Source organism: Perognathus longimembris, chromosome 3 (assembly GCF_023159225.1).
Source record: "Perognathus longimembris pacificus isolate PPM17 chromosome 3, ASM2315922v1, whole genome shotgun sequence".
Taxonomy (NCBI): Eukaryota; Metazoa; Chordata; class Mammalia; order Rodentia; family Heteromyidae; genus Perognathus; species Perognathus longimembris.
This window is the reverse complement of record NC_063163.1, coordinates 110,852,607-110,869,137: the sequence shown is the minus strand read 5'-3', so window position 1 is coordinate 110,869,137 and position 16,531 is coordinate 110,852,607. Positions and strand designations below refer to the sequence as shown.

Genomic DNA, 16,531 nt, shown 5'->3' with positions numbered 1-16,531 from the left:
CTATTATCACCAATAAAGTACTCACAAAAGCTGGACGTGGTGCTGTGGTTTAAGTGGTGGAGTACTCATCTTGAGCAAAAGAAGCTCAAGCCACAGGACTGGCGAAAAAAAGAAAAAAAAAAGCACATGAGGGCTGAGATCTGAGGATTGTGGTTTGAAGCCAGCCCAGGCAGAAGAGTCCCTGTGAGACTCTTATCTCCAATTAATCACTCAAAAACTGGAAGTGGAGCTGTGGTTGAAAGTGGTAGAGTGCTAGACTTGAGCAGAAGAGTTCAAGGACAATGCCTAGGCTGGAGTTCAAGCCCCATAACTGACAAAAGCAAAAAAAAAAAAAAAAGCAATTTGGTAAAACATTAAGAATTGTTGGGGCTGGGGATATAGCCTAGTGGCAAGAGTGCCTGCCTCGAATACAGAGGCCCTAGGTTCGATTCCCCAGCACCACATATACAGAAAACGGCCAGAAGCGGCGCTGTGGCTCAAGTGGCAGAGTGCTAACCTTGAGCGGGAAGAAGCCAGGGACAGTGCTCAGGCCCTGAGTCCAAGGCCCAGTCCTGGCCAAAAAAAAAAAAAAAAAAAAAAAAAAGAATTGTTAATTTTGTGTGGCAAAGCATTACAATGATTTTTTTTTTAAACTTTTCTAACTCTTTAATTTTTCCAAAGAATCCACAACAAATTACATTATTTGCTATTCAACTTCAGGAGCAATAGAAAAATTCATCCTTTATTAGGCAGCATGTGCCAACCTACCTAACAGCTGTCAGGCAGGCTCAGTGGTAGGAAGCCTGGAATATACTATTCTTAGATCAAGAAATCCTGAGTGGTTCAAATTACCATGGGCTCTTGTAAACATCACTGTATTTGCTGAACTTAAAGTGATGAGATACTAGAATATCATATTTAAAAACCATTTCCCATGGCTCCCCAGAATTGGACAGTTATTGGTGAATAAATCACTTTACCTTCATGCATATAGTTACACAACTAACTTTTACAGAGTGCTTTCTACAGCCTGTATATTACATGACTGGATGGATACCTATGCATAAGGAAAGAGATAGCAAGAAGGACCATGCTGACCACATGATGAAATCAGTAGTCTATGGAGAAGAGCTATACAGATCAACCAGGTCTCTCAGCCTCTTTGATTGGCCAGGCACTGATGGCTCATACCTCTAATCCTAGCTACTCGGGAGGCTGAGATCTAAAGATTGCAGTTCAAAGCCAGCCCAGGCAGGAAAGTTCCTGAGACTCTTATCTCCAATGAACCACCAGAAAACTTGAAGTGGAACTGGAAGTGCCTCAGTGGTAGAGTGCTATCCTTGAACAAAAAAGCCCAGAGTTAGTGCCCAGGTCCTGAGTTTAAACTCTAAGACTTGGCCCCCAAAAAAAAGAAAAGAAAAGAAAAGCAAAAGGATAAAACAAGTGGTCTCTCCACCTTGGTCCTAAAAGAGACACGATTTTCCCTCTTCCACCTCTAGTTTGCTCCAGAAGTAAGAGTAACTTGGGAACACCAATCAATGATTGAAAGCGATGGTGCCCTCCCGCGTTGTGCCAGAGGAAGGCTCACTGTAGGCACAGACAATACCCAAGGCAAGCAGTGGTGGTGCTTGGCAGATGTGTCTGCTCATGGAGGTCTGGTGCAAGTGCTGGTCTTTAGTGCGCATGGAGGGCCAGGAGGTTGATGCCCCGTGTATGGGAAGAGAGGTAGCCGCTAGCAAAGTAGGAACAGAAGAGGAAAGGAAGAAGATGCAAGTTAACAGGATTTTTTTCTTGTGCCATTCCTGGGGCTTGAACTCAGGGTTTGGGCACTATCCCTGAGCGTCTTCTTTGCTCAAGGCTAGCACCCTACCCCTTGAGCCATAGAGCCACTTCGGGCTTTTTCTGTTTCTGTGGCACTGAGGAATGGAACCCAGGCCTTCATGCATGGTAGTCAAGCACTCTACAGCTAAGCCACATTCCCAGCCCTGACTTTTTTTTTTAACGCAGAAGTTGTCCTCTCACGAAAGTACTTTCATAATCAGTGGTGTATTAATTACATTACTAGTTGTTAAGACCAAATACTCGAGTGAACACCTGGAAGGAGCAGAGATTGATTTGGGCACAGGGTTTCACTTCCATGATTGAGGGGCCATACACGATTGAACCGAACACCATGGTGGTGTGTGGTAGAGATATTCTTAACTTCCTGGTGGAAAGGAAGAAGAGATGGGGTCAGGGACAGGATACAATGCAAGACTCCCAGTGACCCACTTCCTCCAGCTAGGTCACACCTCCTACAGTTCCAGAACTTTCCAAGAGAACACCATCATCTAGGGACCAAGAATTCAACACCTGGACCTCTGAAAGTGGCTGTGTGTGTGTGTGAGTGTGTGTGTGTATAGCACCAACAAAATGGCAAGAACTAGTAAAATTCAAGCTAGAGTAGTTCTGAACCCTCTTTCTCTCCAACCACCCAGATAAGTTATCCAAATTCCCAGAATACTAGCCCAGAGCAACTCCTCATCCCTCTTACTGTACATGTGTAAAAGGTTAGGCTACTCCCCAGCCCAGGATGAGGTGCCCAATTGCCCTCAGAGATGGCACATCCCTAATCCAAAAGGAAACCCAGCCTGTCGCTTGCATCTGGCTCCTTTCATCCACAGTGCTGTAACCAGGCGCTTAGGTTTCCTCATTACCTTTGCAGAGACAAGAGAGATTCCCATGATTCCTCATGACTGCTCCGGCTTTCACAGGCAAAGGGCAAAGCCAAATGGATGCTTTTCCCTGTGCACAGAAAGCAACTTCATCCCATCTATCTTACTCTTGATGACATGGCAGTTGCGTTATTCGAATTGACAGATGCGCAGAGGAGATGCAGTGCAAATACAGTTGATTGAATTCACAAAGGGACAGATTGTTTCCACCTGTGGGTGGGTCTTGCTTAGACTCTAACAATTCAGTAATAGCGCACCAAAAGACTGCTGGAATCTTATTTCCCCTCAGGAAAATACTAAAGTTGTTGTGAAATTCAGGAGTGTTTTTGAGGGCAGATGGCATTCGCCTAGTAGTAAATGCATTGCTAGCTCTGTGTGTGTGTGTGTGTGTGTGTGTGTGTGTGTGTGTGTGTGTGTTTCTCCTCAGCAGCTGCATTTAATGTGTTGAGCAAAAGCTATTTGTTTTACATAATCTTATTATTGAGTTGAAATATACTGGTTTTGGAGAAATTGAATTGAGTTGCTGTTAAGTCAATTGATGTTAAAAGATGTCACCCCAGTAACCCAGGCTGGGTGCAGGTGGCTCATCCTGGCTACTCGGGAGCCTGAGATCTGAGGATTATGGTTCAAGCCAGCCTAGGCAGTAAAGTGCATGAGACTCATCTCCAACAAACCACTAGACTCTCCAATAAACCACCAGAAATGGAGCGGGGGCTCAAAGTGGTAGTATGCTAGCCTTGAGCAAAAAAGTTCAGAGATAGCATCCAGCACCTGAGTTCAAGCCCCATGACCGACAAAAACAAACAAAAAATCACCCAGGACTTACAATGGGTTATTATAAATAGGAGTAATGCCAAGCTACTTATTCTGCAAGACTGTACACCCTATAATGTTCCTTCTAATGACTTCTAGCTACTGCAGAGGTGGCTCCTATGTGCTCCTGAACAAGACCTGTCAGTTACTATGGAAAGCTGGCCATTTTCTTTCCTTTATTTTACTTTATTTTGGTGCCAGTACTAGGTTTTGAACATTTTCTTGCTATACTAGGCTTTGAACTCAGGGTCTGGGTACTGTCCCTTAGTGTTTTTGCTCAATGCTAGTGTTCTACCATGTATGGCACAGCTCCACTTCTAACTTTTTGGTGGTTAGTTGAAGATAAGAGTCACATGGATATTCTTGCCTGGGCTAAGGTTTCAACCATGATCCTCAGATCTCAGTCTCCAGGGTCACTAGGCACCTGTACCCAGCCATTTTCTTGCTCTTTTTGTTCCTCTGGCTTTTCTCAGTCGCTGTCTGTTGTGGAGCGTGTAGAGTTTGATATGAACTGCAGCTCAGCATCAGGAGAGCTTTCTACCTGCCTCTGTGGCATTTCAAATAAAGGGCTGTGTGACACTGCTGGCTGCAGAGGTGTGCACGATGACACACGCGGGGAGAATGTCTACCTCTGGTTCAGTGAGTCATACTGTTGAGGTTAATTGTTGACGAGTAAAGAATCTAGGATTTTTTTTTACCCATGGTCCTCTCTGCTCCGAGTACCAAGCAGTCAGGAAGTCGAAAGCATAGCATGACACCATGGAGGCTCTAGGATCGAAGCTCTCAGATGCATCGGCACTGGGATTGGGGCAGGCCCAGCCGCGCTGCTCTGAGATCATAACTATGTTTGCACAGGGGTCATGCTTCTGACAGGCTGTTCTCAGCTGATGATCCAGCACCAGAGGAATAGGAAAGCTGACTCACCTCTGGGAGACCTGGACCCTCCTGACACGTAACTGACCTGAGGGTTCCGGTCAGCCTTGTCAAGCTTTCCTTAGAAGGGCAATGAAGTCACACATGTGTCCAGTCAACCCTTCTTCCCTTTTCTCCTCTGTCATTGAGGGCCAAATCCTCATTTCTATTTGATGACTCTGTGCCTGCCGGCTATGCGAACCTCTGTATTTTCTCCCTGTGTAGTTCACACCATGTTCTGTTGTAAATTACTCCTGTTATATCGAACAGTACTTTCAAGCTGTGCTTTGTCCTGTGAGACTCCGTTGTGTGTGTGTGTGTGTGTGTGTGTGTGTTGTGTGTGTGTGTTGTGTGTTGGTCCTAGGGCTTGAACTCAGGACGTGAGTACTGTTCCTGAGCTTTTTTTTTTTTTGCTCAAGACTAGCATTCTATCACTTGAACCACAGCTCTATGTCTGGTTTATTTTGGGGTAGTTAATTGCAGATAAAAGTTTCATAGACTTCCCTTCCTGGGGTGGCTGTTCTTCTCAGAGCTCAGCCTTCTGAGTAGCCAAGATTACAGATGTGAGCCACTGGTACCTGGCTCTTTGAGACTCCGTGTGAAAATAAAATAAAATAACAGTTTGCTCCATTTGGAGTGCAAATGCTGAGGCACAATGTCTCTACATCTTGTTTGTACAAATAAATAAGCACCATCTGTCCAGCATAAACCAGGAGTCAGGCTGATAAATAATTGTGCAAATAAAAGATTATCACTGATGAGCTTATAAAATTATCAATTCATTTTGCAATGTTATAAGCTATGTAAGAAAAATGGGAAAAAGAATGGTTTCTTAGTATGTAAAAAGAAATAACAAAGATTTTATTTCTCTTCCTCATGCTTAAAATTTAAGACTATTTTTGTGGGCTAGAAAATACACACAATAAATTAACATAGTAGTACATATCCATAGATATAAAAATACATGTTTTCTGTTGGTGAGAAGTTTTGCAAATGACAAGGAGCTCCTTGTCATTTGTCAATTTTAATTGTTATGATTGAAAAATCTCATTGTGGCTTAATTTAAAGGCCAGGTATGCTTTGTGCTTGGCTTAATACACATTGGGGTAGCAGCATATCTTGGCAGTGAAAGGGAAAAGTGATTTCACATACATTTACCAGTTAGACTCTGATGTCACACAAATCTTTTGTGGGATTATGCCAGGAACTGGAGGTTCATGTCTGTTACCCTAGAAACTCAGGATGCTGAGATTTGAGGATCACAGTTTAAAGCTACCTTGCATTTTTATATCTATGGACAGTGCTTTTCCGCCACTCCCCAACCCCAGCAGCTCCAGGACCAGCTGCATGCCGAAATTTGAGGGTGAGAAGTCCATGAGTCTGCACTTCAGTGCAGCGTTGACAGAGAGCTCATCTCCTCCCATCCTAGACTTGGTGAACTCTGCCATGGTGTCTTAATCTTGTGGAACTTACAGATTGACACAGGGCTCCATTTTTCAGGTCTCAAAGGTAGATGGAAGTGAAGAAATAAGTAAAGAAGCTAGTGTAGCAAATAATCAGGCACAAGAGACCCGGCTTGAGTCTCAGTGGGTTTAATACATCCACAATGCATATGGTGATGGCAGGGAGGTGGCCAGTGCCCTTGGTAGCTTTTGCACCCCTGCCCGTGTGAGTGCTGTGTTCTCGACTTTCTGGACCTTGGCTATGTTGTAGATTAGTAGACATGGAAATAATGCTGAAGATTCTTTTTGTTTCCGGACCTGCTGTCCAACCAGATCCTGAAGGAAAGTTGATCTGGAAGGAATGCTGCTAAGTCATGGGCACTGCTCATGGAAGGCCGAGTTTCTACAGAATGAATTAGGTGGATGGTAAGGAATGAATTTGCTTTGGTGCTGAGGTTTTGAAATCTTCCCATTCTTAGCTTTTCAAATGTTAAAATGTTGATCTTAGGGCTGGGGATATGGCCTAATGGCAAGAGTGCTTGACTCGTATACATGAAGCCCAGGGTTTGGTTCCCCAGCACCACATATACAGAAAACGGCCAGAAGTGGTGCTGTGGCTCAAGTGGCAGAGTGCTAGCCTTGAGCAAAAAGAAGCCAGGGACTGTGCTCAGGCCCTGAGTTCAAGGCCCAGGACTGGCAAAAAAAAAAAAAAAGGAAAAAAAAAAAAAGATGATCTTTAAAAAAAAAAAAAATCTGGGGCTGAGAATATGGCCTAGTGGTGGAGTGCTTGCCTTCTATGCGTGAAGCCCTGGGTTTGATTCCTTAGCACCACATATATAGAAGTGGCGTTGTGGCTCAAGTGGCAGAGTGCTAACCTTGAACAAAAAGAAGCCAGGAGGGGCTGGGAATATGGCCTAGTGGCAAGAGTGCTTGCCTCGTATACATGAGGCCCTGGGTTCGATTCCCCAGCACCACATATACAGAAAACGGCCAGGAGTGGCGCTGTGGCTCAAGTGGTAGAGTGCTAGCCTTGAGCAAAAAGAAGCCAGGGACAGTGCTCAGGCCCTGAGTCCAAGCCCCAGGACTGGCAAAAACAAACAAACAAACAAAAAAATAAGATGTTTGTTCTCAAATTACATTGAAATTGGAGGAATGGAGAATTCAGAATAGAGTTCCAGTATCACAATAAAGGATAAAAAGGTAGGTTCGGAGTTAAGAGATGATATAGCGCTGGGGATATAGCCTAGTGGCAAGAGTGCCTGCCTCGGATACACGAGGCCCTAGGTTCGATTCCCCAGCACCACATATACAGAAAACGGCCAGAAGCGGCGCTGTGGCTCAAGTGGCAGAGTGCTAGCCTTGAGCGGGAAGAAGCCAGGGACAGTGCTCAGGCCCTGAGTCCAAGGCCCAGGACTGGCCAAAAAAAAAAAAAAAAGAGAGAGATGATATAGCAAGATTTGGCCCAACTTCTAAGTAAGTAAATAAATAAATGACATTACATTACATTGAATTTGACTAATTTAAGTTAACAGCACTGGCTAGCTATTTTGGTAATCTGCTAATGTCTGGTACTATCTTTAACATTTTAAATATGGTAGAGCAAATTCAGATTCCAACATGGTTTGTGTGAGTGTGTGTGCTGGTTTGGGGGCTTGAACTCAGGGCCTGGGCATGTCCCTGAGCTTTGGTGCTTAAGACTAGCACTCTGCCACTTGAGCCACAGCTCTATTTCTGGCTTTTTGGTGCTTAATTGAAATAAGAGTCTCACAGACTTTCCAGCTGGGGCTGGCTTCAAATCATGTTCCTGAGATCTCAGCCTCCTGACTAGATAGGATTATAGTCATGAGCCACCAGCACCCAGCTACATCCCAACATTTTAAAACTAGATACTTTTCCTAGAAACCCAACACTAACACATGGTATAATTAATTCTAATAGAATTTTAAAAAAGAGAAAACTTTTTTTTTAGTGTCAGAATCCTTTACCAAAAACACTTAGGAATTTTAGGCTTCTGTCTATAATATTGTTTCCTCTTGGGATGGTGAGATTTGTGATAATTCCAATTGTTATAACTTGGTGTGCTTTCAAATATATGACAATAAATATGTTACATTTTAATTGGACAAACACTAATTTTGAGTGGTTAAAAGGAGAGACAGGTGAGGCTTGGTAGCTAGGAAAACATTTCTAGCATTTGAAGCAATCTGGCAAGGGTTGGGAGGCAAAAGACAGAAATCTGACTACAGTCAGAGTTTGCCAGATGGTAGCAAATAACTGCCAATATTCGATGGTGCTATAATTAATCCAGGCTAGCTGTCACTTCAGCAAGCTATCTTCTTACAAGACAGGTGGTGACAGGATGCTGTATTGAGATTTCCCTCCATGGGCTTTTGTTGAAATGGATGGAAAGTCCTTTAGTGGAGCCGTTAGTGTATGAAGAACAGGGAGAAAGGGTCGACTATGGACACAGAGAATTTCATTTGCTGATGATCCCTGGGAACACATTGTTTTGAATGACACTAAACAGGAACTTATAGGGGAAAATTTATCCTATTATGTATAAAACAAGGATCTGCCAAGCAACACAATTGGTCCTGTCATGTTTAAAGTATTTATTTGATCTGCTTTCAAGTCTAATTAAATACTTTGAGGCTTCATTGACCTCCAAGCATCCTTCTTGTGGATTGTAAACTCATTGCAGTCTGATTTTAGTCAGGGGTTGTGTTGGAAAAAAATCGCATAACTTTTTTTCTTTCAGTTACAGTCTAGATATCTCTCTATGGTTTATATATTGTCTTTTCATTGATTTGGAGCAGTTCTCCAAACTCTGACCCAAATGATTGTATTTCCAGCTTTGAGTTTACTGTAATGGTACTTTACCAACAGGTCTATACAGTCCATGCTTTTTTGACTGTTGCAGAAGGAACTAGAAGAACATATAAGCTTGCAGCTCATGGTTTAGCTGGAAAGTTCCATGGAGCAAGTGATGAAGAGGATAACTTTCATAGCTTACACTAATGCCAAATTTGAAGAAAGCCTGTGGAATTCTTCATTGTGAGTGTGTGAGTGTGTGTGTGTGAGTGTATGTGTATAAAAGGTAGAAGACTCTTCACATTTCTAATGCCTAAACATATGGGTTGTAAAGTGAAGTCACAGTTTTACACCCTTGCACACTAAGCAGGGAGAGCAGTTAACTGAAACACCCATGTGTTAAATCAAATCTATCACTCTTCATATATTATGCTTAAAGGCATGTTAGACATAAAGATATAAAAGATATATGTAAAACTCACATCCCTTGGCCTGAAAGTCAGCTAGAAACCCAAGGATTGAAACTTCCTGGGTGGTGTTAGTCCAAATTGGCAGGCAAAGTCTTAGTCACTCACCACATTTCCATGTCCTTCTGAACAGAAATAGGCTCGAATCTTCAGAGTGGTTCTTGTGAGATGCTTCATCGGTGACGTCACACAGATTGCCACTGCCCTCAGACTACTTTAGGCCCGGCTCAGAGTCCAGGAGTCCAGGCAGCCAGGGAGACAGCAGGAGTTGGAGTCTGAATTGGGGAGAGTAAGGAAGAAGCCTGCCACAGCCCAGGTGTGTCCTTGAACCTCATCAGGTAACAACTGAGTTGTGTGTGTGTGTGTGTGTGTGTGTGTGTGTACAAGCTGCAAATGAGAAAGACAGACAGGGACACTTCATTTCCTAATGGATGCTCACCATACATGAACATGATGTTTCTTAAGTTGTAAAGTGAGTATTATTGACTCCTGTTTTTCTCTGGTATGTATTTTCTCCCTTCTTATTGTTAGAATATTTTTTCATGTCTAAAAAGAGAGTCTGTTTTCCATCTCCTCAAAGTTTCTAACCACAATCAAACTTCTTGTGCAATTTTGTTCATAGCCTTTTGGGTTTTAGTTCACCCACATTTGGGTCATAGAGCAATGAACTTGACCCTGGGGAAGATTTAAAATGAAGGAGGGAATGTTTTGTGGACTAACCATGGGAAGGATTTCTGTTCTGATTTCTGCCTAACTTTGAATCATCCTTCCTAAAATATGAAAATATGTGTGAAAATTCATCTTCGCCTTACAGTTATATGTGTTGATTGAATTGGGCTAATTGGAAGTGCTTACCTTATTTTCTCTGTTTTATTCAGTTAAAATACATGAAAGAACAAATACTTGCAGTCACTGTCAATGTTCAAAAAATAGTTAAGAGGTAATTCTTGGGAAAGAAGTGTGCTCAGTAGCTGTCAAATCAGTGTGCATGAAACATGAGCAGTTTAGGCAACAATTAGAAGCCACACATATAGCCATCACTTATCAAAAACCCAGATTATTTACTAGCACCCAGAAATCTAGTCCTGATCACCTCCCTTTCTACTGTCTGTCCCAAATATTGAAATGGTTTTGACCTTCATTTCTTAATGCTTTCTCATATATTTGTACATTCCTAAACAATATGACTAAATTCTTTGTCCTTGACTCTATAGAAGGAGTCATTCTGTTGTTTCTTTTGTATATGTTCTTACGCTCAACAGTTGCATTTGTGAACTCTGTCCATCTTGTGAGCAGCTACAGTAGCATATACATGTCTCTGTTCAATAGCATTCAAATGTCTCCATATACTATTTGGCCATTCAAGTGTTGATGAACATTTGTGTGGTTTTGTTTGTTTGTTTGTTTTTTACGTTTTGGGGTTCCTATGTTATCTTGTACATCCTTGTATGTGAATTTGGTGCCTGCGTACTTGAGAGTCTGAGACAGAAGTAAAATGGTAAGTTTATTTAGTTGTAATATTTTTATGAGGTGACCACAATTTGGGGAGCTGGTTCTTGTCAGTCACCTGTAGGTCTGCCTCTAACTTTCTTTGTTACCAAAGCAGCCTTTCTCTTTCTCTCTCTCTCTCTCTTTTTTTTTTTTTTTGGCAGTCCTGAGCCTTGGACTCAGGGCCTGAACACTGTCCCTGGCTTCTTTTTGCTCAAGGCTCTGCCACTTGAGCCACAGTGCCACTTGTGGCCATTTTCTATATATGTGGTGCTGGGGAATCGAACCTAGGGCTTCATGTATAAGAGGCAAGCACTAGGCCACTAGGCCATATTTCCAGCTCCACAGCCTCTCTTTTAAAAGTCAGTTTCTCAACTAAATTTTTGGGACAGATAAAACCCACAGTAATACTTGCCTAAATTGTGATGGTAATTGGAAAACCTTCCAACAGCATTTTCCTCTTTTTATTACCCCCACACCTCTGCCAACTATTTTCTTATTGGATCACAAACCATGATTCCCTTTATTTATTTATTTACCACTCCTGGGGGCTTGAACTCAGGGCCTGGGAGCTGTTCCTGAGCTTCTTTTGCTCAAGGCTAGCACTCTACCCCTTGAGCCATAGTGCTACTTTCAGCTTTTTCTGTTTATGTGGTATTGAAGAATTGAACCCAGGGCTTTGTGTGTGCTAGGCAATCATGCCATCTTCCCAGCTCAAGATTTCTTTTAATATAAGAGCTTAATTTAATCAGGAGATTTGGTGGGTCAGTTAATTTGTTCTTCCTGAACTGGGTTGTTTTGATCATTATAAACTGGCTTTTGCTTTTTTCTGCCTATCTCTACATTTCTTGAGAGCTCACTAAAAATGGGCATTTAGGTCATGGTATGATTTCACTTGATTCCTTTGACTCCTTTGTCTCCAGGCACCATGTCTAGATACATTTTCCTACTGTTTTCTGAGCTGGACATTTGGTTGTATTCTCTTTTCTTCCTTCACCCATTACTTTTCTTTTGTTTAATTCCCCCTCCAAGCAAATCTTTGGAAAGACTCCCATTGGCAACTGACTAATTTCTTCCTGCTGAGGCCCAAAGACAGTGGAGAACTAAAAGGGAAGAGCAATATAAACCAACCATTATTGGCCCCATGCTAAACCAAGATTCAGCAACTGACTGGCTAGTACCATGTGGTTGGCACCAACAATCACATGATTAAAATGAACTATTCAGCTAGAATGAATAATTTGGTCCGTTGACGCTACACAGATAGAGTAATTACAGCTAATAATTCTATTTGCTTAGATGGCTCAAAAAACTCAGATTAAAAACCTGGGTATGAAAGCTTTCCACCCTTCAAACTCTCACCCTTAGCAGATAAAATACTATTTTCACTTCAGGTTTTCCATTCAAGAGTAAAAATTTACCCTTAATATCTAAAATGTAGGTGTCTACCTAAAATACAGAACACTGGAATGTCATTTAGGATGCTTACACAAAGCACCCATCAGTCTACACCACTGAAGGTAATACTTGGATTGACGGCCTCATCTATGTTCTCCAGGTATGGTTTCCTACATGCACAACACGCACACACCCCGAAGATTCCATTCGTGCTCTTTGAAATGTTTACAATCCAGGCACATCCTGGGCTGGACTAAAAATAGCCGGCACAAGCCCTGAAGCAGAAATACTCATGAGGTTCACACTTGCTCTTTGGGCTGACAAGCGAGGGACTTTTGGTTGACCCCCCAGTAGGCTCTGTGCCCAATGCAAAGCCATGCAGCTGTTGGCACTATTTTACACCTTCAGCCCGGGCTGGATGAAGACTTAGAGCAGCCTGAAATCAGGAGGATTATGCGATCCTCCTCTGAAGGATAGATCATTCAGTGTCACAGGAGCGACGCTGAACGGTCACATTCTTTTCTTTTAGCATCTCTACTTGCTGGTGCATTTAAGTTAGTGAAATAAACACATGCACTCACACACACACACACACACACACACACACAGAGAAGTTAGAGAGAAATGAAATGCTTTAAATTTGGTTAAAAGTATCAGTACACACATCACAGGAAGAGAAGAATCAGGGCAAAAAAAAACATTTGTTTTTGTGACATCAGGAAGGGAAGCCAGACTCTCTATATTAACACAAGTTGTATGAGTGTGTGTGTGTGGGGGGGGTTAAAGTATTAACTCATGTCACTGTGATGCTGGAAAATCTGAAATCTCCAGAATAAGCTGGAGTGAAGAGTGGCACTTCTTATCCAGAGATAGCCTGAGGCCAGATGTTGGGCATCTGGGTATGGGCAAGGTTGGTTTTTGTCTCCTTGACTTTAGAATGGCAATCTTCTTCCTGAACTCTCATATTGGGTTCCTTAGTCCCTTCTTTGTGTTCTTCCCTTAGTTCTTTTTTTTTTTCCCCTGCCGTGGCACTGGGGATTAAACTCAGGGTCTTACACTTTCCCAGGCAGATGTTCTATCACGGGAGTCAAGCCTGCAGTCCCTTTTTGCCTTTTGTGCCTTTCCAAGGTAGGGTCAGGCTCTCTGCCCAGGCTGATGTAGGGCTTCCATCCACCATGTGCTTTTCCGTGTTATTGGAGATGATAGGCACAAACCACTGCTCTTAGCCATTGTGCTTATCCTGTAGCTAGGATAACAGGTGTTTACCACCATGCCCAGCCAATGAGTGAGATGGAATCTCTCAACTTTTTATGCCTAGGCTCATCTCCAACTGTGCTCCTCCAATCTCTGTCTATCAAATAGCTGGGATTACAGTCTGAGTCACTGTGTCTGGTCTTTTAATCCCCTGTTCTTCTTCTTCTTTTTTTTTGGTGGGTTGTGGGGCTTGAATTCAGGGCATGGGTGCTGTCCTTGAGCTCTTTCCCTCAAGGCTCGCATACTACCACTTTGAGCCACAGCGCCACTCCCAGTTCTCTGCTGGTTAGCTGGAGATAAAGAGTCTCCTGGACTTGTCTGCCTGGGCTGACTTGGATCCCCAGATCTCAGCCTCCTGTGTAGCTAGGATTATAAGCATGAGCAACCGGCGCCCAGCATAATCCCCTTTAATTAACAGGACACCAGTCACATTGCATCCAGGCCTACTCGAGTGACATCATTTTTGCTTGCTTGTGTTTGTATTTGTGAGGTTTGAACTCAAAGTCTCGCTTTAGCTAAGTAAGCTCTCTACCACTTGAGCCATTCCTCCAGCTCTGTTTGCTGTTGGGTTTTCTTTTTTTCCTGGTAGTATCTCATGCTTTTTGCCCAGCGTTTGCCTTGGCCTGCAATCCTATTACCTATGGCCTCCTGAGTAGCTGGGATTACACACGAAAACCACTTCTCCTAGCCTTAGTGACCCCAAGACTCTCTCTCTCTCTCAATATGCAGCCACATCCTTAGGGAATAGGGCATTACCACAAACATCTTGAGGGGGACACTGTCCACCTCAAGCCATCTCCTCTTCCCAAAACTTCTATTTTCTTGGAAGAACAAACACCATCTTGTATTAACACTCATGTATGTCCCCCTGTCTTGTTTTGGTTGCTTCCTCTTAGGAGGTGAGGACAAGCCGGAAGTTGAGTCGGCCGGAAGTTCCCCCCCAGCCCTTGAGAGGATGGAGCGGTCCACCCAGGAGCTGTTCCTCAACTTCACCGTGGTCCTCATCACCGTTCTTCTCATGTGGCTCCTCGTGAGGTCCTATCAGTACTGAGAGAGGCCAGGACTTGCTCCCAGGCCTGCCTCCATGCGTGCCTGCCCTGAGAGCCCACAGCTGCCCTCGTCATGGGGGGTCGCTCTTGGCACCCCTCGCTCCTCTCCCCCGCACTCACCATGCCAGACATCTCCCAGCACCAGGGGTGATTGTGTGTTCTCTAAAGATGCTGCTTGCACGGCCTGTCGCGTGGTGACCAGTGAACACTAGATCTAGCCCCAGCTCCTACTGCTAATGTGTTAGACAGGCCACAAGGTCAGAATCAAACTGGATTCATGTTGCTGCTGAATTAGAACAGCCCCTGATGTGCCTTGCAGGGGTGGGGGTCGGGGTGGGGGTGGGGGTCTGGGGGGGAACCACTCCCGGCCCCCAACCCTCGCTGTAACCAAACTCTAATTCAACCCTCCAGAAGCAATGTCAGAGGAAGTCTCTATCAACTTTTCTAACTCTCCTGTCAATAAAGTTAACCATGACGATGATGACTTTTTACAATTTATTTTAGCTGTTATGAGTGCTGTAGCATTTGCCCCTTGACTAGGATGGAAGTGACAAATGCGCTGGTATTTCTAGCATTTGAGTCAAGCCAAAGTACACCAACTGCTTAAGGATTTGAAACCAAGTCAAGTAAGGGTATCACATGTCAACCATTCCATTGGTTCAGTGTTCCTCAAGCCTTTCCCCTTAACCAGTTCCAAGGGCAGAGGGCGAATAACTCCACACCACTAGGAGGTCTGGGCCAGCGCCTGGAGGGCCCACTGAAAGTCAAACCTCCTTTGAGATCTTGTAGTTTATCCATAGAATTCACAAAAATGATGTATTCCACTACATAGCATCTCCATGCTTTATCTATCTATCTATCTATCTATCTATCTATCTATCTATCTATCTATCTATCTATGTTGGTTGTAGGGCTTGAACTCAGGGCCTGGGCACTGTCCCTGAGCTTCTTTCCTTAAGACTAACACTCTACCCCCATTGCACCACTAGAAGTGTTGTATTCTAAGAGACCCTCCCACCCCTCCCCAAATTGGGAAGTACCACTGTATGATGTCAGTATTCTGTAATCTTGGAGTTTGATTGCATATCCAGCACCCATAAATTAGCACGCAACACCCCTCCTCAGAGACCCACAGCTCCAGGACCTGTGGTGGTTGGCGAGTAGTTTTTCACTTCCTTGAGGAAAATCTCAAGGCAGCTGCCGATGACTGTGTATGTTTGGGAAATGCTATGTGCTAGGAAGGAGGGGCACACTTGATGTTCCTTCAGACATTGGGTGTGCTGCTGGTCTTTTTGTGGAGCCTGAGTCCTTGTGTGTGCGTTTACAGTAGGGACTATTTAGGGACTTTGCCGTATGGGACCCCTACATGAGGCCCTTGCCATATCTCGTGCCAGTTAGCAGGTGTGGGATCTAAGGGGCAGAGATCTCACCAATAAGCTATAAGGGGTAAAGCTACCCGGGCAGCATGATCATTTTAATCTTCCCTGGGGACTGTTTGGTTTTTTCTTTTTATCATAGGTCCCCCAAAACTATTTGATTATGTTTTTTTCCCCACCAATCCTGGGGTTTCAACTCAGGGCTTGTATGATTCAGTGCTACAGGGATTACTCCTTTGTGTGCCTCTCTTAAGAGTATCCTCCTTTGGTCTCACTGTGTACAAACACCCAGAGTCCTGTATAATACACCATGTCCCAGTGTATTTTAGATTTAGCTTCTGCATATGAGAGAAAACATAAGCTGTTGGTCTCTCTGAGCTTGGCTTACCTCAACATGGTTTGTTCTAGGTCCGTCCATTCTTGATTGTGTTTTGAGTTCCACCCTCACATTCCCATCTTTTCTTCTTTTTTTTTTGCCAATTCTGGGGCTTAAACTCAGGGCCTGGGCACTGTCCCTGAACTTCTTTTGTTCAAGGCCAGCTCTCCACCACTTGAGCCACAGCGCCACTTCTGGCTTTTTGTGTGTATGTGGTACGGAGGAATCAAACCTAGGACGTCATGCATGCTAGGCAAACACTCTACCACTAAGTCACAAACTCAGCCAATATTCTCCTCTTAATTAGACAAAGGAACAATGATAATTCTGAGTAATTTCTCCTTGTTTATTAGTCCTCACCCTCTTCTTTCCCTAACTTCCTGTGATGGGAATTTATTGCTAGGACTAATATTCAGGCCCCATTGGGGCCCTCCTTTCTAGGCGATCCATTA

The 16,531-nt window shown here is 43.7% G+C and overlaps 1 protein-coding gene across 2 annotated transcripts; it reads left to right on the top strand.

Moving 5' to 3' along the window:
- Positions 1-6,254: 6,254 nt before the first annotated feature.
- Positions 6,255-14,638, top strand: Sln (sarcolipin). 2 transcript variants are annotated; one of them, XM_048343779.1, is made up of 3 exons: positions 6,255-6,286; positions 9,272-9,454; positions 14,175-14,638. In XM_048343779.1, the coding sequence occupies exon 3, from the start codon at positions 14,234-14,236 to the stop codon at positions 14,327-14,329; it is 96 nt and encodes a 31-aa protein (XP_048199736.1). In that variant the 5' UTR covers positions 6,255-6,286; positions 9,272-9,454; positions 14,175-14,233; the 3' UTR covers positions 14,330-14,638. The 2 variants fall into 2 exon arrangements, with proteins under 2 accessions (XP_048199736.1, XP_048199737.1); XM_048343780.1 differs by having other exon boundaries at positions 9,272-9,476.
- The last annotated feature ends 1,893 nt before the right edge of the window (positions 14,639-16,531 follow it).

Excerpts from the sequence above, each read along its gene's own strand:
- Sln (XM_048343779.1), top strand. The coding sequence starts at position 14,234 with ATGGAGCGGTCCACCCAGGAGCTGTTCCTCAACTTCACCGTGGTCCTC.